This window comes from Medicago sativa, chromosome 5 (assembly GCF_051527215.1).
Source record: "Medicago sativa cultivar Bolivia chromosome 5, Bolivia_mono, whole genome shotgun sequence".
Taxonomy (NCBI): domain Eukaryota; kingdom Viridiplantae; phylum Streptophyta; class Magnoliopsida; order Fabales; family Fabaceae; genus Medicago; species Medicago sativa.
Genome location: NC_140753.1, coordinates 9,838,576 through 9,861,660, shown reverse-complemented (window position 1 = coordinate 9,861,660; position 23,085 = coordinate 9,838,576). Strand labels below are relative to the sequence as shown.

At 33.3% G+C, this 23,085-nt stretch overlaps 3 protein-coding genes and 1 long non-coding RNA gene across 5 annotated transcripts; 2 read left to right on the top strand and 2 right to left on the bottom strand.

Annotated features, from left to right (window-relative positions):
- The first annotated feature begins 110 nt into the window (after nucleotides 1-110).
- On the top strand, nucleotides 111-4,652 carry LOC146919845 (putative disease resistance protein At5g66900). The gene is made up of 5 exons (XM_085713250.1): nucleotides 111-841; nucleotides 1,469-1,863; nucleotides 2,361-2,719; nucleotides 2,852-3,123; nucleotides 3,485-4,652. The coding sequence occupies exons 1-5, from the start codon at nucleotides 223-225 to the stop codon at nucleotides 4,318-4,320; spliced, it is 2,481 nt and encodes an 826-aa protein (XP_085569376.1). The 5' UTR covers nucleotides 111-222; the 3' UTR covers nucleotides 4,321-4,652.
- Nucleotides 4,653-5,149: 497 nt separating this feature from the next.
- LOC146919844 (serine/threonine-protein kinase SRK2I-like) lies at nucleotides 5,150-9,677 on the bottom strand. Of its 2 annotated transcripts, XM_085713252.1 has the most exons (9): nucleotides 9,397-9,677; nucleotides 8,525-8,599; nucleotides 8,336-8,437; nucleotides 8,181-8,234; nucleotides 7,938-8,030; nucleotides 7,301-7,393; nucleotides 6,952-7,056; nucleotides 6,767-6,865; nucleotides 5,150-5,949 (listed from the first exon to the last, which is right to left on the bottom strand). In XM_085713252.1, exons 1-9 carry the CDS (start codon nucleotides 9,556-9,558, stop codon nucleotides 5,665-5,667), a joined length of 1,068 nt encoding a protein of 355 aa, XP_085569378.1. In that variant the 5' UTR covers nucleotides 9,559-9,677; the 3' UTR covers nucleotides 5,150-5,664. The 2 variants fall into 2 exon arrangements, with proteins under 2 accessions (XP_085569378.1, XP_085569377.1); XM_085713251.1 differs by having other exon boundaries at nucleotides 8,336-8,599.
- A 3,139-nt stretch (nucleotides 9,678-12,816) lies between these two features.
- On the bottom strand, nucleotides 12,817-14,619 carry LOC146919843 (uncharacterized). Its single transcript, XR_015010706.1, has 3 exons — nucleotides 14,575-14,619; nucleotides 14,433-14,480; nucleotides 12,817-13,275 (listed from the first exon to the last, which is right to left on the bottom strand). It is a non-coding gene; the product is annotated as an uncharacterized LOC146919843 (long non-coding RNA).
- A 2,874-nt stretch (nucleotides 14,620-17,493) lies between these two features.
- Nucleotides 17,494-22,019, top strand: LOC146919842 (uncharacterized). The gene is made up of 6 exons (XM_085713244.1): nucleotides 17,494-17,985; nucleotides 19,570-19,690; nucleotides 19,845-20,019; nucleotides 20,424-20,519; nucleotides 20,757-20,929; nucleotides 21,555-22,019. The coding sequence occupies exons 1-6, from the start codon at nucleotides 17,642-17,644 to the stop codon at nucleotides 21,678-21,680; spliced, it is 1,035 nt and encodes a 344-aa protein (XP_085569370.1). The 5' UTR covers nucleotides 17,494-17,641; the 3' UTR covers nucleotides 21,681-22,019.
- The last annotated feature ends 1,066 nt before the right edge of the window (nucleotides 22,020-23,085 follow it).

The following is a 23,085-nucleotide window of genomic DNA, read 5'->3' as shown; positions in this document are numbered from 1 at the left end:
ATACATGTCTATTGTCTTTTGATAAAATATACTGTAAATAACAAGACCAAAAATTATAAGTCAACGAAACATTTTTGCTATAAATATCTTATCATAGTTGTAGTTTTGTTACAAAACATTTAATTCCACAATAACAAAAAGGAAACACAAGAGTACTTTGGTTGTTACAAACACAAGAGTTGCAATCTTAATAAGGTTTGTGTTCTACTTCTGTGTGTAGTTATGGCGGATGCATTAAGTGGAGCTGTGATGGGAGAGGTGGTGAAGAAAGCTCTTCAAACAATCAAAAAAGGTATTGAATTTGGTCCTACTCTTGAAAGGAACATAGAAACTTTGAATGCTTTGGCTCCTTTGGTTGAAGAAATGAAAAGTGTGAATGATTATTTGGATCAACCCAGAAAAGAGATAGAAAAATTAGAGACTCATATAAGAGAAGGTAAAGAGCTTGTAAGAAAAAGTAAGAAACTTACTCTCTGGAACTTTCTTTCTTTTCCACGTTATCAAGGAAAGCTTAAGAAGCAAGATGACAGGCTTCAGAGACACTTGTCTGTTGATGTTCCAGTTGAGAATAAAAGAGATTTGATGAAGGTTTTGAATAAGGTGGATGGAATACTTGAGATTTTGATGAGAAAGGAGAATTTGGGTCAGTTTGATGGGAATCAAATTAGGGGTTTGTGTGGTGCTCCTGAAGAGCCTCAGTGTATGGGAGTTGATGAGCCTTTGAATAAGTTGAAGATTCAATTATTGAAAGATGGTGTTTCTGTACTTGTTTTGACTGGTTTGGGTGGATCTGGTAAAAGCACTCTTGCTAAGAAACTGTGTTGGAATCCACAAGTCAAAGGTAGTAACTAACTAACTGCTTCTCTTTTTTCCACTAAATTATTGCTACTCTTTTAGGGTTATCTATTTGAATTGACTTATTTGAGATTATATGCTGGCATAAACACTTTGTGAGACTATTTAAGAGGGCTTATACAAACAACTTATAACATGTCAACAAAATATTTTTAGCTTATTTACATCCAATAGAAACTGTCTGCATGAGACTGTCCCTTGGTCTGTACTGGCGCAGCCAATCCCAGGGAACAACGAAGCTTCATAGGGTCTTTTGAAAACAACTTCTAGTGTATGCGACAAATAGTTTGACTTTACTTTATTTTTTGTCATAGATATAGCTTGTACACAAGTGTTTATATGATAAGCGCTTAAGTTGTTTATCAAAACATGACCTTAATCTTGTGAACTTACTTGCTTGTTTAGTTAGTAGTCTTGTATGAGATGCATTTAATTTGAAATAGCATCTAACCTCTTGTTATGGTTGGATTGGATGGAATAGAATGAGACATTATGTTGTTCATTCTGTCATCTTTATTTTATTTTGTTCTGCTTCATTTTATTACAATCCATTGTGCGTCATTTCATTACAATCCAGTCTCCTTGATTTTGAAAGCTATTTTATTTTGACTAGGCAAGTTTGGTGGAAACATCTTCTTTGTCACCGTCTCAAAAACTCCCAACTTGAAGACCATTGTACAAACACTATTTGAACACTGTGGACTTCGGGTGCCTGAATTTCAAACCGACGAAGACGCAATTAACCGATTGGGACTTCTGCTGAGGCAAGTTGGGAGAAATCCAATATTATTAGTCTTGGATGATGTTTGGCCTGGCTCAGAAGGCCTTGTTGAGAGGTTCAAATTCCAAATGCCAGATTATAAGATTTTGGTGACTTCAAGGGTTGCATTTAGAAGATTTGGCGCCCCATACCAGTTGGATCCACTTGATCATGATCATGCAGTGTCCCTTTTCCTTCACTTTGCTCAATCAAATGACAACATGCCTGATAAAAAACTTGTCCATGAGGTACTTCTTTCTCTTCATTCCAACTAAATTTTGATTGCACCAATGAGACATGATTATATGGTGACCAACAAGGCAGAAATTTATGGTTTATTTGTTATGTTAAATCTTCTACTATGGGATATAAACAAATTATTTATGAATAAAAACACATAATTAGTTTTCAAAGCTGTCAACTGACTAGGGCCCTGTTTAAATAAACAACTTAATTAAGCGATTATCGTATAAGTGTCTATTTTTATAACAAAAGATAACATAAAGTTGAATTGTTTTCATATAATTGCTATAAGCTGTTTTCGTATCCTCTCACAAACAGTTTCAAAAGGGATTATACCAGTAGATAAGCTCAAATAAGTTAATTCAAACAGTCTCAAAAGTGATTATACCAGTAGATAAGACTGCTTAAGTCAATCCAAACAGCCCCTTGTTAGTATACAATTGCATACAAGTTAGTTACCCAAACCGTTGATGTTACTCGCTGATTTTGCTTCTACGCACAGATAGTGAAAGCCTGTAAGGGTTCACCGATGGCGCTTCAGGTCACTGCGGGATCACTTCGTAAGCAGCCTTTTGTAACATGGCAAAAAATGAAGGAACGTTTAAAGAATCAATCCATTCTCGAGTCTAATAGCACTGACTTGCTTTGTTACCTTCAACAAAGTTTGGATATGTTAGAGGATATCAAGGAGAAGGAGTGCTTCATGGATATGGGACTATTTCCTGAAGACCAGAGGATTCCTGTTACTGTCCTCATTGATATGTGGGCAGAATTGCATAACCTAGATGAAGATGGTACACATGCAATGGCCATTGTCCATGATTTAATCACCAGAAACTTGATTAATGTCATCGCTACAAGGTAAACAATATCTTTTTGGTTCTTGTTATTATAAAGCAAATAAGTGAAACTATCCTATCAAATATAGTAGATTATTTGTCTTGCCCTTGTTTTGGTTCTTCCCTCAGTTACTAAATTATGGTAGTTGTACAGGAAAGTTGCAACAGAAACAGACATGTACTACAATAACCACTATGTCATGATGCATGATCTCCTCAGAGAACTGGCAATCCATCAAAGCAAAGGGGAATCATTTGAAGAGAGAAAAAGACTGATCATTGACTTGAATGGAGATAATCGCCCTGATTGGTGGATAGGACCAAATCAGCAAGGAATCTTTAGTCGAGTGCACTCATTCGTCGCCGGAATGTTCGTAAAACAGAAACAACTAAAGGTTGCTGCCCGGATATTGTCTATTTCAACTGGTATGTTTCTATGTCTAAATCATATGCACACTTGCAAATGAATTCCATTTGTTACAAAATAATTGTCTTCAAAAGATTTTGCCAAAGGTTTCACAAAGTTTGAGTTCATTTGACTGGATTATATGTTCACTCTTGCAATGTTCTTGCACCTCACTTGATAGAAAGTATTAAAAGATAAGAATAAAGTTAGATTAAACTCAAGCAATTAGTTTTTGTTTATTTTCTGAAAGTGACAAAAAATTTAAATAAACTAAAATCATTAAATGACAACTATTTTGTAACAGAGGCTGCAATATGTAATACTCATTCACTTGTCATACATCACCTTCAATGCTTATTTTGATATAAGTTGTTTTTACAGATGAAACATTTTCTTCTGATTGGTGTGACATGCAACCTGATGAAGTTGAGGTTCTGGTTTTGAATCTTCAGTCTGACCAGTACTCATTGCCGGATTTCACAGACAAAATGAGCAAACTGAAAGTTTTAATAGTCACAAATTACGGTTTCCATCGTTCTGAGTTAATGAAGTTTGAGCTACTTGGGTTTGTATCAAACTTGAAAAGAATAAGGTTGGAGAAGGTGTCAGTCCCTTACCTATGCATATTGAAGAATCTGCAAAAATTATCCCTTCATATGTGCAATACAAGGGATGCTTTTGAAAACTGTTCTATCCAAATTTCAGATGCTATGCCAAATCTAGTGGAGTTGAGCATTGACTATTGTAATGATTTGATTAAATTGCCTGATGGATTCTCTAACATTACTACATTGAAGAAGATAAGTATCACAAACTGTCACAAGCTTTCTGCAATTCCTCAAGATATTGAGAAGTTGGAGAATTTGGAAGTGCTAAGGCTTTGTTCCTGTTCTGATTTAGTAGAGATGTCAGAATCTGTCAGCGGCCTTAACAAGCTACGATGTTTTGACATCTCAGACTGTGTTAGTCTTTCAAAATTACCGAACGATATCGGTGACTTGAAAAAGCTTGAGAAGTTCTACATGAAGGGTTGCTCAAACTTGAGTGAACTTCCTTATTCTGTCATCAATTTTGGAAATGTAAAGCATGAAATACATGTGATCTGTGATGAAGAAGGTGCTGCCCTATGGGAACATTTTCCCAACATTCCCAATCTGAAGATAGATATGCCTAAAGTCGAGATTAACTTAAATTGGCTTCATGGAACTCGTTCCTGAGTGTTGCTTCACGTAGAAAAAAGTGACTTGAAGTCATATTGAACATGTAAGCAATGTTGCTACACATGTTTTCCTATTTATCATAATCTTGTCCATGTAACTCTAGTGAACAAAGCAGGAGTTGGTGTCACTGTACATGTAATATACTCTATGTGGCCTAAAAGATAACTCCATGTGTTGTAGCATGACTATTATTCTGTAACAAACTAGCACCATATTTTCTCATTCATTTGAAGAGAAAATAGGATCTATGTACATCAGAATTACAGTACTCCAAAATACTTGTTTGCAGATTGAGGGGTCAAAGTATCCCTTTTTGATTGTTTGGTTCAGTTTCATTGTGTTATGTATGTTATTGGATTATGGCCAGTAGCCAATTACAATAAAGTGAGATAGGAATTAGATAAAGTGAAATGGAATTAGATGGAATACATCAGCATAGAACTAAATATTTAACTTTTCGGTTTGAATTTTTTACAGAGTTTAGATGGGAAATAAGGACCTGTTCTCCTTGGTTGAATTTTTTAACCCTTCAACTATATGTCCTAGAAGGAACAAAACTAATTTATCTTAGTTCAGGAGGTAAAACTTTTGTACTGTCCACCCCATTTCTACTAATATAGATTGTAGAATTGTGATCGCATCCATCTTAGTTGCATTTAGCATGCACTGAAGCATAAAAAGAGGTACAGATACAGAAACATTCCGACGGAAATTGTGATTAACCAAATATGGCGTACAAGAGTAAGATTTACTAGGATAAACACAAGAACTTCTAGGTAGAAGGTCATGAAAGTATGTGTGCATGTGCAGTGAAATTCAAACAATATTTCCCTTAACTTGCAGGCCACAACCAAGGATAATGTGTATAAATATAACAAAGTATTCAACAAGAGAGCAAAAAGGTAATGAACGTTATCCTCACTGAGGACTCCTCAGCCAACAACCCTTTTAGAATGTACAAAACGAGTACAAGTCCTCTCCATTGTGAAAAGAAATGGAGAGCTTCATTATCATGATTTTTGGTGTATAAAAACTTAATTATGCAACAAATTCTAAAATTATGTTATTATACACCCTAAATCATAGTAGTGAAACCATCTTTTGAGAAATAGAGATGATCCCTATACATAAAAAAAACATGTTGCTCGACTCACAAAAGTGATACTGATAAATGTTGTGGACAATGGATGTTCCAAATAAGCATACAACATATAAATCAACGTGATGAACTTTGTGCATCAACCAGTCTGCATGAAATAGTCACGGAATTTTTTCTTTATCCTTGATGCTGAGAAGACCATAAAGCTCTCTTTTCAGTTTGCGGTCTCGATGATAATTAAATTATATGGCATATACAATCTCCCCACTGCTATCTACATCAAGTTCATAGTCAGAGTCCATATCATCCATATCATCATCCGTATCATTATCAGGCATAAACTGGTCTAAATAGCTCCCAGCTGCTGGTACGGTAGCTTCTGAAATGATCTGCATGATTGTATCTATGCTCTGCATGGGCTGATCTGGCTCTTCAAATTGGTTATCCGTTAACTTTTCATTCACCAAGTCAGCAGGAAGATTCTTCAGAAACCATTCATTTTTCAATATTTCTGGAATGGTGATTCTCTGCAACATTAATATCCAGATTCTTAAGATTCAAATAAACTAGCAAGAATGGAAGTTAATAATCCCTATTATGTTCTTATATAATCATGAGGTTCAGTTAATAATTTGCAATCAACATTTTTCCCTGTTGCCTATAATCACGATTTTTTTTTTATTATGTAGTAATGGATGCAACTATGAACAATACATTTTAAAAATGCTACACATAGAACCAAAGAAGTGCAGGACCTCGAAAATGAAACAGTATAATATTAATATATGTAGATATACTCAAGGTTGCTAAACTCAAGAGTCTGCGTAAATTTGTGGAATCTCCATGAGTTCACTAACCAGTTCACTTAATACAAAATAAAACAACAAAGAAAAGAAATTGAATCTATTGTAGTATCTAAATCCAAAACAAGATCTTGATACTATGTGCAGAGTAAATATTGAAATTCTAACTTGGTAACAAAAGCAAGCCAGAATGACGAAACCTGTAAGCAACAAATAAATTAAACTAAGATGGGTTCATAGCATTTAAAATAAATAAATAAATATGGGTTCATAACTTCAAACCAGGCTGAAACAGACAAAGATAGCATCAAAAATCAAAATTAATGGACATATTCAGAAATCACAAGATATGCTCAAAGAAATCCTCTTGACTTATTTAGTAGTGGAATATCCTACCAAGAGAAGAATTTTTGGATTGTTAAACAGCAGGTGGATTGGTAGCGTAAAAAAATGCATCTATTTCACAAAATTCTTCAGGAGCTGTATAGTGTTCGTCAAGTGATATTTAAATACAAGTGAGTTATTAGAAAATAGAAATTACCTCTGCAGGGTCAAAAACAAAGATTCTTGATATAACTTCACGACATTCAGGAGATATTTGAACAAAGTCTGGAACGGAATACTGGACACTGAGAACCCTCTGCAGGGAACCAACCAAAACCAGTCGGGCTCACACAATCAGAGGCGCATAAAGAAAACATGCAAACAGCTTAATATCTGATCAACCTGAATTGTCTTCCGGAAGTCCTTTGGATTATCGGGATCTTCAAAAGGATATGATCCCACTAGCATCACGTATAAGGTTACTCCACATGACCATACATCTGCAACCTGATATCAAATTTATGGAAACATTAAAGAAATCAATTAAGATACTCAAAATGCATACTAGCAACCTTAAAAGGGCATGAATTGTGTGAAAATGACAACCACAAAAGAAAATTAGTCATTGTTAAGAGTCTAGACATATCATTTGATGTAGCTTCTTATATACTATCTCACAAATTTTTCTTTGCAAATTATGAAAGAAATACTATACAGAAAAAGAACAAGACCATAAACTAATGACTCTAACCTTTCCATCATACTCTTGCTTCAGCAGTACTTCTGGGGCAATATAAGCCGGAGTTCCCACAGTTGACTTTGGTTGTGAATGAAGAACCGAAGACTGCCAAGAACAAGATATATTAGATTTCTCTTGTTCAAAAAAAGAAAAAGATATATTAGATTTCTAAAAATAGAAGAAATTGATCTAAACAACTCAATTTATTTGAAATGAAAGAGAATAATAAGTGATCTATACATGAGAAGTCCCAATTCATTTGGGAAAAATGAATATGAAGGTGCTAACAAGCCAAAAGAAAATTGAATTCATGAAAAGGATGATCGAAAAATTCAAGGACATAGGGTGTCATTGCATTTACACATGAAGCTCTATTTTAATTGCAATGTACCAAAAAAATTACGACATAAATAAAAGGAATTCATAAGAAAAGTAAAGAAGGACAATCAGATGCAAAAAGTAATTTGGAGGAATGCTAGTTTTTAAGGAGCCTGAATAGTTGTCGCAATTCACAGAGGTGCAATAACATTCATGAAAAAAAAAAAAATTATAAGGTAAAAACTACTCGACCACGGCACACCAATCGCAGTAAAATATGTAAAGCACAGACTCAAACAACGGAAATCTTTATAAACAAATAAGCCCTTACCTTGGAGTATCCAAAATCACAGATCTTCAAATGAAGTGCTGGATCTCCATCCAACAAAGTGTTTTCCAACTTCAGATCCCGGTGACACACTTGCTTCATGAGGAGACAAATTATACATAAGATTGATGCATCAGACATAATACTAACAAGATTGGTACATTAGTACATTAACTATACTACATTCTAAGGTAGTTTAAACACAATTCATATCGGATAGTGGGGATGGGAGAGGAGCTCAATTACCATTGAATGACAATAGCTGACACCGGATATCAACTGTTGAAAGAAGAAACGAGCCTGCAACATACCATTGGGTTAACAAGTTAAACGAAATAACCGGTACAAATTCTTCTCAAAGAATGAGAGGTGTAGGGAAAGTAAACTAGTTGTATATGGACCTCATCCTCAGTAAAACGTCCTGCTCTGCTGATTCTTTCAAACATTTCTCCTCCAGATGCATATTCCATTACAATGGCCAGATGCGTAGGTGTTAAAATGACCTGAGTGAATTTCACAGAACATTTTCCGTAAATATAAATATCCTCCTTTTGACATGAAGGATTTAGAAACATAATAAAGATACCAACCTCCTTAAACCTGACAATATTAGGATGTCTCAAAGACCTGTGATTGATTATTTCTCTCTTAACATTTTCATCAATCTGCGATGCACAATAACATGATTCGAGGAAAATGAGTCTCACACTCTATCAACCAAAATTATAAAGAAACTAGCAACAAATATTCCACACTAAAAGTTGAATTAAAAGATCATACTTAAACCAAAAGTACAGTTTGGAACACCAAACTTCCTTTCCTTGTTCAAAACTCTATTGCGAGTATGTAAACCTAAAATCTACCTAAACTTTCGGATTGAGGAAAGTGAGCAACCAATTCTTTATAATTCCTAGTTAACCCAATTTGATATAATTCTTGACTAGACTTTAATAACCCTGCGACCAGACTATGGATTACCAGAACTTGCGTTTACTTGGAAAACGGAGAATAAAACGCAAAAAAAAAAAAAAAAAATAGTGCACTGTGTATAATAATTATTGGTAGACGAGCTTTGGCATTTTGAATTGATTAGTTAGCAGTGCTATTAGCTCCTACTTATAGATAAGCTAGTTAACTAATTCTGTAATTAGTTATAAGTAGTTGTCAGTTAGTTGAGCTAGGTGTTGTTGTTATTCATGACCTACATAAACTCCTTTTGTGTGTTTCATAATAATTGAATTGAATGAATACAACTATACAAGGATGATATTATTATTCAGATTGAATCAGTAAAAACAAGAAACATTTTCCCTAAATTTCCGGAACAGGAAACAAACAAAAACAAAAACAGAAACTCAACTAATATCATCATCATCATCATATATGATACGTCATCGTGAATGAATAACAACCAAACATAGTAATTAACGGAAAACAAATACTAAAAATGATGGAATTAAACCTTATCACCACGTTCGATATACTTGACAGCAACAAGTTCTTTGGTGTGTTTATCTCTCATGAGTCGTGCTACACCGAAATTCCCTGATCCAATATCTCGAACAAAATCGTAACGGTCGCTGTCGTGCATGATCGGCATATCCATGGTTGGAGGAGGATTCATAGAACGGAGATCGGAGGAGGAAGTAAAGGATAGAGAATAGAATGATTATTGTTGTTGTTGCCTGTTAAGCAGCAGCAGCAGCAGCAGCAACATTGTCTTCGATTCCAACTTTTACTATTAAATTTTTCTCATGGTGTCACTGTCTTAATCTACTAAGCAACATGCAAGTGGATTTATATTTTATTATTTTGTAAACTGATTCTGTCGGTTTCCTTTGGTTGGGTTGGGTTGGTCGTGTGTTATTGTCAGGTCGCAGCCACTTGACTTTAGTTTGGAAGATATTTTTTAGACAAGGGCTGGCTGCTTTAGATAGCATAGGAGGATACAATTCTTAAAGTTTAAGGATTCCTTCCAATTTCGAAACAAAACCCCTACTAACAAAGAAAGACCGTTGACTCAGTTCAGAGAGTTTAAGGATTCGCATGTAAGGTAATATGATCAATGGCTTTTTTTTATTAATTTTTTTGCCGTCCATAAGAATGTGCTAGTGTTCCCTGTTCAGTGTCGCATTTACTAATTACCAGTTACCGCTACCAAGTACCGTACCAACCAATTCTCAATCCTTATCCACTTCCTCATACGCACGCGTTTTCTTTGTTGAGGTACAACAATATCACATACTCCTGCTACCACACTCTAAAACACTCTTTATATCCTGTCTTATGTGTCTTTTTGTCGCTTATTTACATAATAATATTAAAAATATTTATTAGTAATAATTTTTCACTGGTAAAAAGTGTTGGTCGATAGAGGTATTGAAAGAATAGAAGTTGTGTATATTGCATTTGTGATGAATTGTGTCTTTTATAGACATATGTGGAGTCGTTGGAGTTGATGAGGCCGGTAAATGATGTGTTATATGTTGCAGAGACATTATGAAATGAAAGAACTCTAACTAATCGTTGATTAAGCAACGATGAGATTGGACGAATCCAATGTTTATGGACTTGTTCCAATAGCATGTTGCAACGAGAATACTTTTGACCTAACAAGTACATAATTTATAGACATCGAATCAATCTAAAACAATTGCTTCCCTAAAATTCACGAGGTTGGCGTGATTTGTTTATAAGAAAAGCCGATAAATAAAATTGGGGTTCGAACCCCGACCTCTATATATATAATACAATATCTTTTTCAACCGAGATAAATTCACAGGAAGACGGCATCCATCATTTATTAATGAAGACGTGTATATTTTTTTTATATAAAAAAAGTAACAAATATAACTAGTAAATTGAAGGAGTGTTTGAAACAAACAAGATGAAAGAGTGTTTATATATATTATTTCTTTTAAAATAAAGTAATTTTTTTTTTGGTCAGGCAAATAAAGTAATTTTAAATAGCTCATAAGAAATTTTGTCAAAAAAAATAGCTCATAAAAAATATACTTTATTATACAGATATTCATTATCCATCGTGCTTTAGAGGTATATACTTGTTGAATACAAACTCAAATAAATATATTTGGCCACATATACAAAACCAAAAAAAAATAAAAAGAATAAAATTAAATAATGCCAATTGATGTGATTAAATAATTTTTTTAAATTTTGCTCATTTAATGTAAGAGTATCTAAATAATATTGTGTCCATACAAGATTTTTCATGTGACTTAAAGGCAAAAAATAAATTCAACCAATGCGATTATCTTATTTTATTTTGGCACTTTCCTTCACGAAAGTGATGCGCTCCTTCGCGATCAGTTTTTGATGATCACGTTTTTTTTTTTTTGAGGGATGATGATCAAGTATTTGTCATCATAAATTCAATAGGAAATGTAAAAGTGACACCAAAATATCAAAGAAAGCGAAGAAATAGGTTGAGATTCCTTTTGCACTTTATAGAAAATCTATCTAAACTGGTATGTAAAATATGGACTATAACTTTTTTTTAAAAATGTCCCTGTGATTTTTAAATTTTAAAATTTGAACTGAGTTATATCAATTCGGATTTTATAATCTAAAAACCTTCAAAAATAAGGCGCATTGTTTGATTTTTCGGATTATAGAATTCAAACACCCCTAAACACTCCTTTTCAAGGGAAAAACAGTTCGAATTATATAATCCGAACTGTATCAACGCTAATTCTGAACTTGTTTGTAACATGGATAACCAATTTAAGAATAATATTAATCTTCCTAACTATCATCTTAGTTTTAGATCATTGTTAGTTGTTCCCGGTCAAAAAAACGATATTCAGACTACTTGATCTGATTGCTCCGAAACTTTCACAGAGAATCAGGAAAAAATCAAGGATCAAGACTCCCGTAGAAGAGACTATTTACGGGACTCCGCCCCTCAAAATTTCATCGTTTAGACCCATTTTTATTTTTATTTTATTTTTCATATTCTTAGAAAAACCCGGAAAAAAAATTGCATTAGTTTTATTTGATTTTTAGAATTTTTTGTGGTATTTTTATGATTTTATTTGATAGGTTTTTAGCATTTTTTTACTTGGTTTTTTGGTTGTTTTTAAAAGCAAAATTCAAAATTGTTGAAATAAAAGAGGTTCTGATTGCTGATTATACATAAGTACTAGTGTGTTAATTCGTGCATCGCACGGGGAGCACGGGACATATGTTTTGAAAATATACACAATGTAGATTAAAGTTTAAGATTACTAAAAAAAAAGTTAATGATAATTTAAGCACTTTAATAAAAAAAATAGCATCAAATAAATATTTTTTATTTAACAATATAATGACTCCATACAAAATATAAACTTTCATATAAAATATTTTATCTTGTATGTAATTTACCTCGATTTAAAAAGAATTATATAAACCCTTCAAAAAAGAAATATATAAGTCTAAAATTAAAATTGATTTTATCTTTTACCTTTATGTTAAATCTATTCAACCTCTAATTGTTCTTTGTATTTTCTAGTTATTTAATTTTTTTAGTTATACTACTTTATAGTTAAAATTTAGCGAGTTATAAAAATAGCAATATTTGTAAAAAAAAATATAAAATAGCAATATGACAAGAAAGTTTCAAACACAAATTTAATTTTGTAACTTCAACGCTTATAATTAAATCAATCAATTCGTAAAAATGTTACAATTGTTAGAACATACATTGTGGTTGAGATTCGAACTTCAACCTCTCCGCTTGTGTGTGTGAATTTGTCATTACATATATCTCTAAAAAAAAATATTACATGAGCCAATGTTTCAATGTGAATAAAAATCCCTACCACAACATCTAACTTGACAAAAAAACAATAATTTTTTAGAGAAAAAAAACAATAAATTCACTCTCCAAATAATGTGCTTTACTCTTGGTGTTTCATAGAAAATGTAGAAGTCTATGAAACATAAACATGGATCACATCATGCATTCAACTTTCGTAACTGCAGTCTTATAAAGTTTAGCTAAACTAACCATGTCGGCATTTATCTCTTCATCTACAATAAAAAAACCAATATTCACATCAAAATTGGACTTGAGACCACAATCATTAATAACCAAAATTACTGGATTCTTAGCACACTCTCAACCACTTTGTGAAGACATTTGCTTGAGTTCCATAACAGAGATAGAGCAACAAATATAACAGGAGATTAATAAAAAACAATCGAGTTTCCTCATAGAAAGCAATCTCATTCACCAAATTCCAGAAATTGTCCACGACTTTCAAAAAGTAGTTGATTGGCATAAAATTGTTCTCTTTAGGAATCTCTAGCGTTGATGCACTGGGAGACATGAGGTGTTCTAGCAGTAAGAGAAAGAAAATCAAGAGAATGAAATTAGGTTGATTAAACCAACTAATTATGACAGTCACTTCTCATTAAATGGCAACATTTTCATTAACAATATGAAGCATCCTTCTTCAAAAAAAATAAAAAATGAAGCATCATCCTTCGGTTTGTTAAATTGAACCAAAATCATTCAAGAAAAAAGAATACAATAATGCATCAATGAAGGTTTAAAAGACCTACAAACTTACAATCATTTAAATGTTTTTAATTATATTTCAAAATTCAATTGATTTCATAAAAGGAATTGATGGACTAACTCAGGGGCGAATGCTTGCATATGGATGGGGTAGCATTGGCTACCCCAAAAGAGAGAAAAAACTTCAATAATTAGTATAGATTTGTAAGTAGCTACCCCATTATTTTTTTACTTGGCTACTCCAAACAATTTTGTTGGTTTAAAAAGGGATGATATTAATAAAATATTAATAATTTATTTAGTTTAATGTCAATTATAGATAAATTTGACTTATTAAAACTTCACAGAGCTCAACTTTTATACATAATTATTTTCAGATTTTATTTTCTTCGTTGTCGTTTCATTAAATATAAGTAAAAATTATTGTAAATTTATTTTATTTATTGATTAAGTTTAATATATTATTTTTTAAAATATATTATATTTTTTGTTTATATTTGGCCTCCTCATAAAAATTATGTTAGCTTCGCCGCTGGACTAACTTGACAGATTAATGAAAATTTATATTTATTTTTTTGGCAAATATACTACTAATTATATTGCAATAGTAAATAAAGCCCAAAGATATTACTAAAATGTATGTAGTATAACATTAACCAAGCTCAGTTACATGTACCCAAAAAACAGGTAAACAAAGAACCGCAAACAATTGATACCATAAAAATAATAATGAGAAAAAGAGTTTTTCATTGACATATATTTTGCTAAAAAGAAAAAATATACATATATTAACCTTTTCAAAGAATGGTCAAATTGTTGATAATAGATAAGAGAAAGCCAAAGCTTATAGATAAGAGAAATGAAAATTACTTTCTATTACCTTATTGAACATGCAATCCCATTTTAGAAAACAATATTCACCATTAGAAGACCCCAAAATGGAAGAAGAAGAGTAATAATAGTAAGAGACAAACCTTCAATCATGGATATAGACAATCTTCCATTTTGCAATCTGCCAACACCTAGATGAGAGATAACCAAAAAATTAATAAAACTGAATTAAAATAAAGTATCAGTAAAATTTAAAGAAGAAAGTAACAAAAATGAAATGGAAACCTTGTTAAATGGAGGGAAGCTGTATCCAGGGCTGAAGGTTATGATTAGGGTGTAAGTGGTTCGGACAAAACCAATAAAACCGAAAGTCCAAACCGAACCAAAGTGAAAAAATATCCGACCTTGTTTGGTTCGGTTTGAAACCGATCCTAACCAATCAAAACCGATCTAGTTTGGTTTGGTTCATGGTTTTTCATTTCGAGATCCGTGAAACCGATGAACCAATCCGATGATAACCACACTCCTTATTTTACTAATATTATCCTACCTCACACAACTTATGGTTAGGCCCAAAATTAAACATAAAATATTTTTTAATCCAATCACTTTCTGTCATCTTCATCTCCTCTCATCAGTCGGACTCTTTCTTTTGTACTAGAAAAGAAACCCTAGTCGTCAACCACACCAAACCCATTGTTCATCGTCACCGATCACCGCTGAGATCGTTCATCTCTTGGTTAATTTTATCATGTTTATGCCATTGATTTATACTCATGGCGACCATTATTTCATGATGCTTAAATATCAGGATGTTTAATTTCAGTTTGCATGGATTTGTTATTTTGACTATGTTTAATTTTAGGATGTTCTTTTTGGAATTTTTGTGTTTGTTGATGAATGATGCATGTATGGATCATGACTGATTGAAATATTTGAGTTTGATGAAGTTGTTTTTGAAGAATGATGGATAAATGAATCTTGGATCATATGTATGAAATATTGAGTAAGATTAGTCATAAAAAATTGTTTGAAAAATAGAGAACATGAAAAAACAAAATACGAAATACAATTATACAAAGTTCTATGAAATATTTTGTGAGAATATGAATTTTTTTAATTGTATTTTTAAATAAACCGATCAACCGAACCAATCCAAACCGAAGCAAAACGATTAGTTTGGTTCGGTTTCTTTTTTGATAAACAGTGAAAACCGAACCAATCCAAACCGATGAAGGTTTCATCGATTCAAATATTTTTTTGACTGAAAACCAATCCAAACCGAACCGTTACACCCTTATGATGTGGAACAAAAATAGAAGCATAAAAAAGGAAGAATGTGAACGATGTCAAGCACAAAAATAAGGCTAGATGACCAGAGGACTTTCCATTTTCAATGTACTTGTCAGCAAGAGCACTCAATTGGGTCGTTGTACATTGGAACCTAAAGCATTTCATTATAACTCCACTTACACATTCAAAATCAAACATACTCCTACATGCCAATATAATTTTGGTAGTTTCAAAGTTGAAAGTTCCAACTTCCAAGATAGTTTCGGTGCAAATGAAAGGGAAAAATGTTGATTTTTTAAAAAAGAAAAAAATTAATAAATGTGTAACAAGTATAGACAAATACCAATGTTACTCTTGGTAGATTAAAAAATAATAAATAAAAAAATAAAGAAATACAATAGTTTCCTTATTAAGCAATAGTTAAAAAGAGTATCAAATAAGCATGCTCTTAGAAGATGACGAATGTCATACTTGCCGAAAAACTAACCTTGCTTTATTATTATCTATAGATACGGCAGATTATTAAATCCGAATTAGTGAAAAATCATTTCGGATTTTAAAATCTGAAAACCTCATAGATATTTTTGTAAAATTTACAGGGAGCGTGAGAAATGGGTGGGGTGGGAAAAGTAATAGTCAAAATATAAGCTAGAAAGAAAGTCCATCATGATAATCCACTTAGCAACTTTACTCCAAAAAGCTCGGCCCATCATTCTTTGACGTTAAACCACACGTCTTTTTTCAAAGAAAATTGCTTTTCTAACATCCAAAACTTCCTAATAACACATGTAAGATCAAAAACACCCCACCAGTAATTAATTACTGCTGGGTTATAACTAGAAAACCGACGGTAGTTAACTACTGAGATTTTTGGTGTTTTATTAAAAAACATTGGTAGTGAAAACACCAACGTTCTTTTCCAAACGTGACCCGACCACGAAAGCCCAACTTTATGCACGTGACGCAGGATCTAAAGCCATTTCCTGCCTATCCAAACTTGAGGTCAATTTTCCTTTATCGTGTACGCAAAAAAAGAAAATATAGTTATTAAAAGAATATTCTCTCTTCACTCAAAAACGCAACAAAATAAGGTAATTCTAGGATATGTTCACAACACCATTTCTATATTCTAAGGTATTGGTCATTTTGGACTTTACTTGAGCTCTTCCGTTGGATTCAAAATGTGGGTTGTAGGACTTTTTAGTGTATTATAATAGTAGCCCTTAGCTGATTATTTCCGGAGTGTATCAAATTATTACAAAAATATATTGAAAAATAATTTTTTATTCAATTTGATCTTCGTATGTGTCTTTTGTTGGTTAGTTTAGTCACCATGTATGTATTTTGTTAGCTAATTTGATCCATAAAATTATAGAGATATGACATACTTCTACTAAAAATAAGTTATAAGCTAATCTAAGAGTGACAATTATCAAACATGTTTTTTTAATCGTATAAATTTATAAGACATATGACATAAGCTATAAGCTCAAAAACATGTCTTACCAAATAGACCCTTAAACAAGTTCTTGTAATTCAGACACATTCTAGATACTACAATGAGCTGGTAGAAATTGGATTTCGTGTAGTCACACAATTGTCAATTGAGATATTAGTTGTCGACCCATCAATATCAAACAATCCAAAAAATACAAATTTTTATTTTGTAATTCAAAATATCAAACTTAAATCTAAATCGTCTAATATTTATCGAACGACTAACAATGTCCAAACGTGTAAATGCATGCTTCTCGTGAACGCATGGAAACCCTATCCAAATTAGTGACAACGTCTCCCACGTTAAAGACGAAAATTACGGTTTAACCCTCAGCGTATAGGGGCAATATAGAGAAAACAAAGCAGATTGTATACACAACACGTACATAGAGAGAACACAGAGACATTAGGGGCACGTGTGGGGGAGTTGCAACTGCAATTGTCCTAATTCCTTAACGAGAAACGGGCGAAAATATTTCAATCTGTGTCCCTAGTTGGGGCAAAAATCTTCTCTTCTCAACTGAGTCAAGAAAAAACCCAACTCGTTCATTCATTTCCAAACATGGTATCCGAATCGGAACTCATCGACCGCCTCCGTGAGTTCCTCCGTAACTCCGACCTCAACACCACCACTACCTCCACCGTCCGCCGTCAGTTAGAATCCGATTTCGGTATCGATTTATCCGATAGGAAGTCTTTCATTCGAGAACAGGTCGACTTGTTCCTTCAAACCATTCAACAAGACGATGAACCACAAAACGACGCCGTAGAAGAAGAAGATGCTGATGATAAACCAGAACAAAGCCAAGAAGGTTCCGATGAAGAAGATGATGATAATGAGGAAGAAGAAAAACCGAAGCGTGCCAGAGGTAGTGTGAAAAAGACGAAGAACAAGAAGAAAGAACGGTTAGTTAGTTTTTTTTCTTCTTTTTCTGTTTATTGATTATGATTATTCCTTCAAGTTTGTTTCGATTAAAAAAATTGCATTTTGATTTTGCTTGAATTTATTGTTTTATTTACTTGATTCTGCATTCGATGATACTTAAAATGTGATTGACGATATCCGGCTCGAGGGTTTAGTCTTTGCAGTTACGCAGAGATACAGTACTAAAAAGTGACTGAAAGTTGTTGATTTCTCCTTATAGATTCTTGGCCATTTGCAATCGATCAATTGCATCATGACCTAATTTTAATTTTTTGATTTTGTTTTATGTATATAGCTGTCATTTGCTATTGTTGTTCTAATGATATTGTTGTAATGCTAATGATTCTGATTATGATGATAACATAAGCACATGGGTTTGTTTTGTGATTGGGGTCCACTAGGACGTTTACTCTTTTTGTTCATTGGTGGTTTTGTGTAAAATTTGTGTGCTTTTGAAGTTAGTGATGTGGTTACTTGCCTTGCAGGTTTACATCAGCAAAAAGTGTACTTTTTTTAGCTATTTTATGCATTTTCATCTTGTTTTACTTGCCTTGCAGGTTTACATCAGCAAAAAGTGTCTTATGATTTAATCTTGTTATCGATACATTTTCTTGCTGTAATGCCGAATAAGAAATCAAAATTTAATTTTTATGACCTCGACATTTGTTAAGATTGTATTAATACATATTTTCATACACACTAAACTACTTGTTGGTTCTGTTGTTCGTCCTATACTTATTTATCACTCTGCTGTCGAATTAGTGATTTTGTGTATCTATTCGACAATGCTGGGATCGAGCTTTTGTTTTCTACCCCGTACCCCCTCCTTTTTGAAACTGTTGAATGTGAAGTGGATTTCATTTGTCATTTGACTCGTCTCCACCGATGCAGAAAATTTGGCGAACCACAGTTGAGGCTTGAGCAAAATTAGTCTGTATTGCTGTAAATTGTGTTTCCAAGAATTTCCTTGGAAACTTTTGATCACAATATTGGATATTCAAATCCAGTTTACTTAACAAGTGGTTAGTCGGTTTAGCTAATCATTGCTATGGTTCGACCCTTGAAGTGAAATATTGATACTTATGCACTTGCATGATTGCTTGCAGGAGAAATGTTCCACATTTGGCCTTTTTAACTTGTTGAACTCCAAGTTAAATTCCTTCCCTGCTCCAAACAATAAATAAACAAAATATCATGTAATTGTTTTCCCTATATTTGTCGTAATGTTTATGCATTGTTGATCTCCCAATATTTTGCAAGGCAAATATGTTCTGAAGGCTGATGCAACTTTACCTAAATCAATTGAAGAGGAAAATATTTACAGAAAGATTGCAGTCTTCTTGGTAGCCAATATAACTGATAACTTGACATGGGAGGAGTTTTGTTCTATTTTTGAAGTGATCATAAAATTTAAACAACTATTTGAGAAGACTGTCCTGTTTTTGTATTTTTACATGCAAGCATATAATTACAATGACAATATAGACAAATACCTATAGTTGTAAATATTTCTTTTGGAGGAGGTACCCTCATTTTAACAGCGACTGTTTCATCTTGTACTTCAGATCTAACAAGTCAGGTGACGAGGTAGTAAAGAAAAAAGGCGGCGGCGGTTTTTGCAAAATATGTAGCCTGTCTCCGCAACTTCAGGAATTCGTTGGAGCACCAGAGATGGCCAGGACTGAGGTATAATTTTTTCTACTGCTTTTTCCACCCTCTTTTGTAGAGATAGGATGCCCCAATACTAACAGTTAAGAATATTCAAAATTTCTTTAAATGTGAGTGTTTGGTGTAATTCTGTATCTGGCCTTGCGGCATTTGTTTGTTATGGTGACCTTAGGTTGTTAAGCAATTGTGGGCCTATATTAGGGAGAAAAATTTGCAAGACCCAAACAATAGGAGAAATATCATTTGCGATGAACCGCTGCGTGCCCTTTTTGGTGTTGACACCATCAATATGTTCCAAATGAATAAAGTATTGGCAAAGCATATCTGGCCATTGGATTCAGATGATGGTATGCTCCTACAACCTTACGCTTCCTTCTTACTATTTTTTGTTATTTCAAAACATGACATTGGATATTCTTTTAGAATGTTAGTTTCCGTTATAAATTTTTAGACAAGACCCCTAATCCTTTTTTAAATTCCTCCAGGTGGTCCTCATGTGATTTTAGGGGTTCTAATGTCATGAAATTATGAAGTTTTCTTTTTGAGATTTCTTGTCAAAGTAATTGCTTTTTGGATCCTCTTCTAAGCGTGATATAATTATACTACTGCATTATGAAAGAACTTTTACTGACTTTTAATATATGTTTTTTCATTCTACTTGTTAAATTTTATTTCATCACACTGCAAATAATATCTTCCCTATTTTATTCTTGTAGACAATTCTTTGTTGACACTTCATCTCTTGATATAGTTATCCAGGTGAAGCCGGCACCAAAGGAAAAGCCGGCACCAAAGGAAAAGCCTGCACGAAAGGAAAAGCAGAAGAAACAAGAGAGAGACGATGATGGTATGGTTAATTAATTTGGTTAATGTTCTATACTTCTACCTGATCACATCCTCTTCCTGCATATTATAAGTTCCACATTATTTGAAATCATTTCAAACACAATTAGTGGATAAACTTTTTAATGAAACCTATGGTACACATTTGTAATTTTTATTTACCTGTATTCATGTTTACGAATGAAAATAGCCATTTATTTATACCATGTTGCTTGTGTCTAATACCTTACTTATATAACAGATTCGGATGAGCCGAAAGGAAAGGAAAAACGGCAGAAAGTAGGATCAGGAAAAGGTTTTCTTGCTCCACTTCAGCTATCTGAAGCCCTTGCGAAGTTCCTTGGAGAAAGTGAATTATCAAGATCTGATGTCATTAAAAGAATGTGGGATTATATAAAAGGAAACAACCTTCAGGTTTGTTATTGCTCTAAATTGTCCTCCAGCCATATATATTGCTTAAATAAAGCTTTGATGGTTTGTGTACGTTAGTGGTAATTTGCATGCTTAAGTTTGAAAAGTCATTCAAAATTTATTCATTTTGGTACTCAGCTGCAGTGCAATTGGTAAGGGTGGAGGGGTAAAGATGTAACTTTCATGGTAATGCACAAGCATGCATCATTTTTAAACAGTTAATTGCTGGTTGTTGACCCTCCACTCTTTCCCATTTTTCTGTTACAACATAAAATGCACACGTTGGTTTCATGTTAGGTTGTCAACCTAACTCAACCAATCCTCTTATTTGTTGAACATAAGACCAGCTATATAAAAAAGCTATAATTTATAAGAGATAAGAGACTAAAAAGCTGAAGTTAATTTAACTAATGTTGTTCAGATTCTTTCTTTGGTCAATTGTTATCGGCTTGACCATTTTTTTCCTTATCACAGTTGTACACTTTTTCTGACCAATGAATTTGTTAATCACCAACTTCCCCTGATTAGCATGGAAAATTCTAATTGCTAGCTGCATATATCTTGAACTTATTGTGTTTGTACATGTTAGCTAAAACAAATTGAATTTTTTATTGACTGCTTTGTGAAGGATCCTTCAAACAAGAGGCAAATATTATGTGATGAAAAGTTGAAAGAACTCTTTGATGTTGACTCCTTCGTTGGCTTTACTGTTACAAAACTGCTGGCACCTCATTTCATAAAGACAGAGCAGTGAGTTGCTTGCACATTGTTATGCGGCTATGCATGGGAAATTCAGCTAATTTTGTTTATTTATCAAAATAGTTTTGGAAGGCATCCGTTTATGTATCTTTTCAGCATGGTCTGCAAACTGGAGGAATAGGAATTAGTGTAATGACAGATTTTCAGTGAAGTTTTATCAAAGAATTTAACTTTACTTGACCATTATCGTTTTTAACATGTTTTGCCACTTGGTAGTGGAAAGTTTTGTTATATCTTTAGTTCCTGAATATGCAAGGATAATGTTGACTCCATTTTCTACTGACAATTCATTGATAGTGTTGATATTAATACATGAGGAAAAGAGTAAGCATCATGACTCAGTCGGCTTAAAATCTAGATTATTTATCAATATAATTTAGGAAATCTGTATTATTATCATTCTATCAGTCTTGGTGAATTTGGTTTATTGGGAGGGGTGGGAGGAGGATTTGCCTGACCTCCCAAGGTTGATTCCGTGCAATTGGTAGGTAAAAGTTTCTCATGTGTGGCGGTAATCTTAGTGCAGATTGGCCTGTTAGCTGTAGCGTGACTTTGACTTCTTTTTATCTTCTTGGTCTGCATGAGTAGGATAGGACAATGCAACATTTACTTTTTGACGAGAATATTGAGGTTTGTATGCCAACAAGTTTAGTATAATTTTCTAGTTTTCTTTGTCTTTCTTTTTGGATTTAGCCCTCTTTGCTTACCCAAAAAATATTAAAATAAATTATCGGTTTTGGTCATTGCCGAACCTGAGATATGTGGTATGAATGGAGTTGTCTTTGAACCGTTGGCCTTTGATCAATATCTTCATTCTTCTCCGAAGGAGGATGGCGTAGCTGCAAACACTCTGACGGCCAAGTTAGTAAGCGTCAAGGGTAAGAGGTATTTAGGGTAGAAATTGTGTGTACATGATGGAATGAGACCATGAGTTGACCTTTATTGCGAGGAACTAGGGATTCTAGACACCTCAAGTCCTTATCCGAGCAATATTCTTTAGTGGACACATGTGAGCAGATTATGACGAGTTGTCCTTGGATCGGGTTTTGATGGTCCATATTGATCTACGCCGCCCCAATTCATTAGATTTAGGACATGTCTACGGGATGGTCCGCTTGCGCGTTCAACATGGAGGGTTCCCGATTTAGGTTTAAAAATGAAAGTGTCTTTGTTGTAGTTGATATGATAGAAGAAAAAGATTGTGGCATATTTGATGTTCCCGGGTTCGGATTTGAAGTCACCATACTCTTTGAAACAAAATTAAAGGTGAAAATGTTTTCCAACATGCCTTTTAGAGGTTACTTTCTAGTGCTTGAAAAAATTGCATTTTTTTATGTTTTTATATATTTAAAACAATTACTCAATTATCATAAAAGAAATTAAAAGTACTTTGACTTTTT

What these genes read in the sequence shown, in the direction of transcription:
- LOC146919845 (XM_085713250.1), top strand. Translation starts at nt 223, where the DNA reads ATGGCGGATGCATTAAGTGGAGCTGTGATGGGAGAGGTGGTGAAGAAA. An exon ending in TTGGAATCCACAAGTCAAAG is followed by an intron (nt 842 to 1,468) that starts GTAGTAACTAAC and finishes TATTTTGACTAG; the next exon opens with GCAAGTTTGGTGGAAACATC. An exon ending in ATAAAAAACTTGTCCATGAG is followed by an intron (nt 1,864 to 2,360) that starts GTACTTCTTTCT and finishes TTCTACGCACAG; the next exon opens with ATAGTGAAAGCCTGTAAGGG.
- LOC146919844 (XM_085713251.1), bottom strand. Translation starts at nt 9,558, where the DNA reads ATGAATCCTCCTCCAACCATGGATATGCCGATCATGCACGACAGCGAC. An exon ending in GACGTTTTACTGAGGATGAG is followed by an intron (nt 8,235 to 8,335) that starts GTCCATATACAA and finishes GGTATGTTGCAG; the next exon opens with GCTCGTTTCTTCTTTCAACA. An exon ending in GTGATTTTGGATACTCCAAG is followed by an intron (nt 7,394 to 7,937) that starts GTAAGGGCTTAT and finishes TGTTCTTGGCAG; the next exon opens with TCTTCGGTTCTTCATTCACA.
- LOC146919842 (XM_085713244.1), top strand. Translation starts at nt 17,642, where the DNA reads ATGGTATCCGAATCGGAACTCATCGACCGCCTCCGTGAGTTCCTCCGT. An exon ending in GCCATTGGATTCAGATGATG is followed by an intron (nt 20,020 to 20,423) that starts GTATGCTCCTAC and finishes CTCTTGATATAG; the next exon opens with TTATCCAGGTGAAGCCGGCA. An exon ending in ACAAGAGAGAGACGATGATG is followed by an intron (nt 20,520 to 20,756) that starts GTATGGTTAATT and finishes CTTATATAACAG; the next exon opens with ATTCGGATGAGCCGAAAGGA.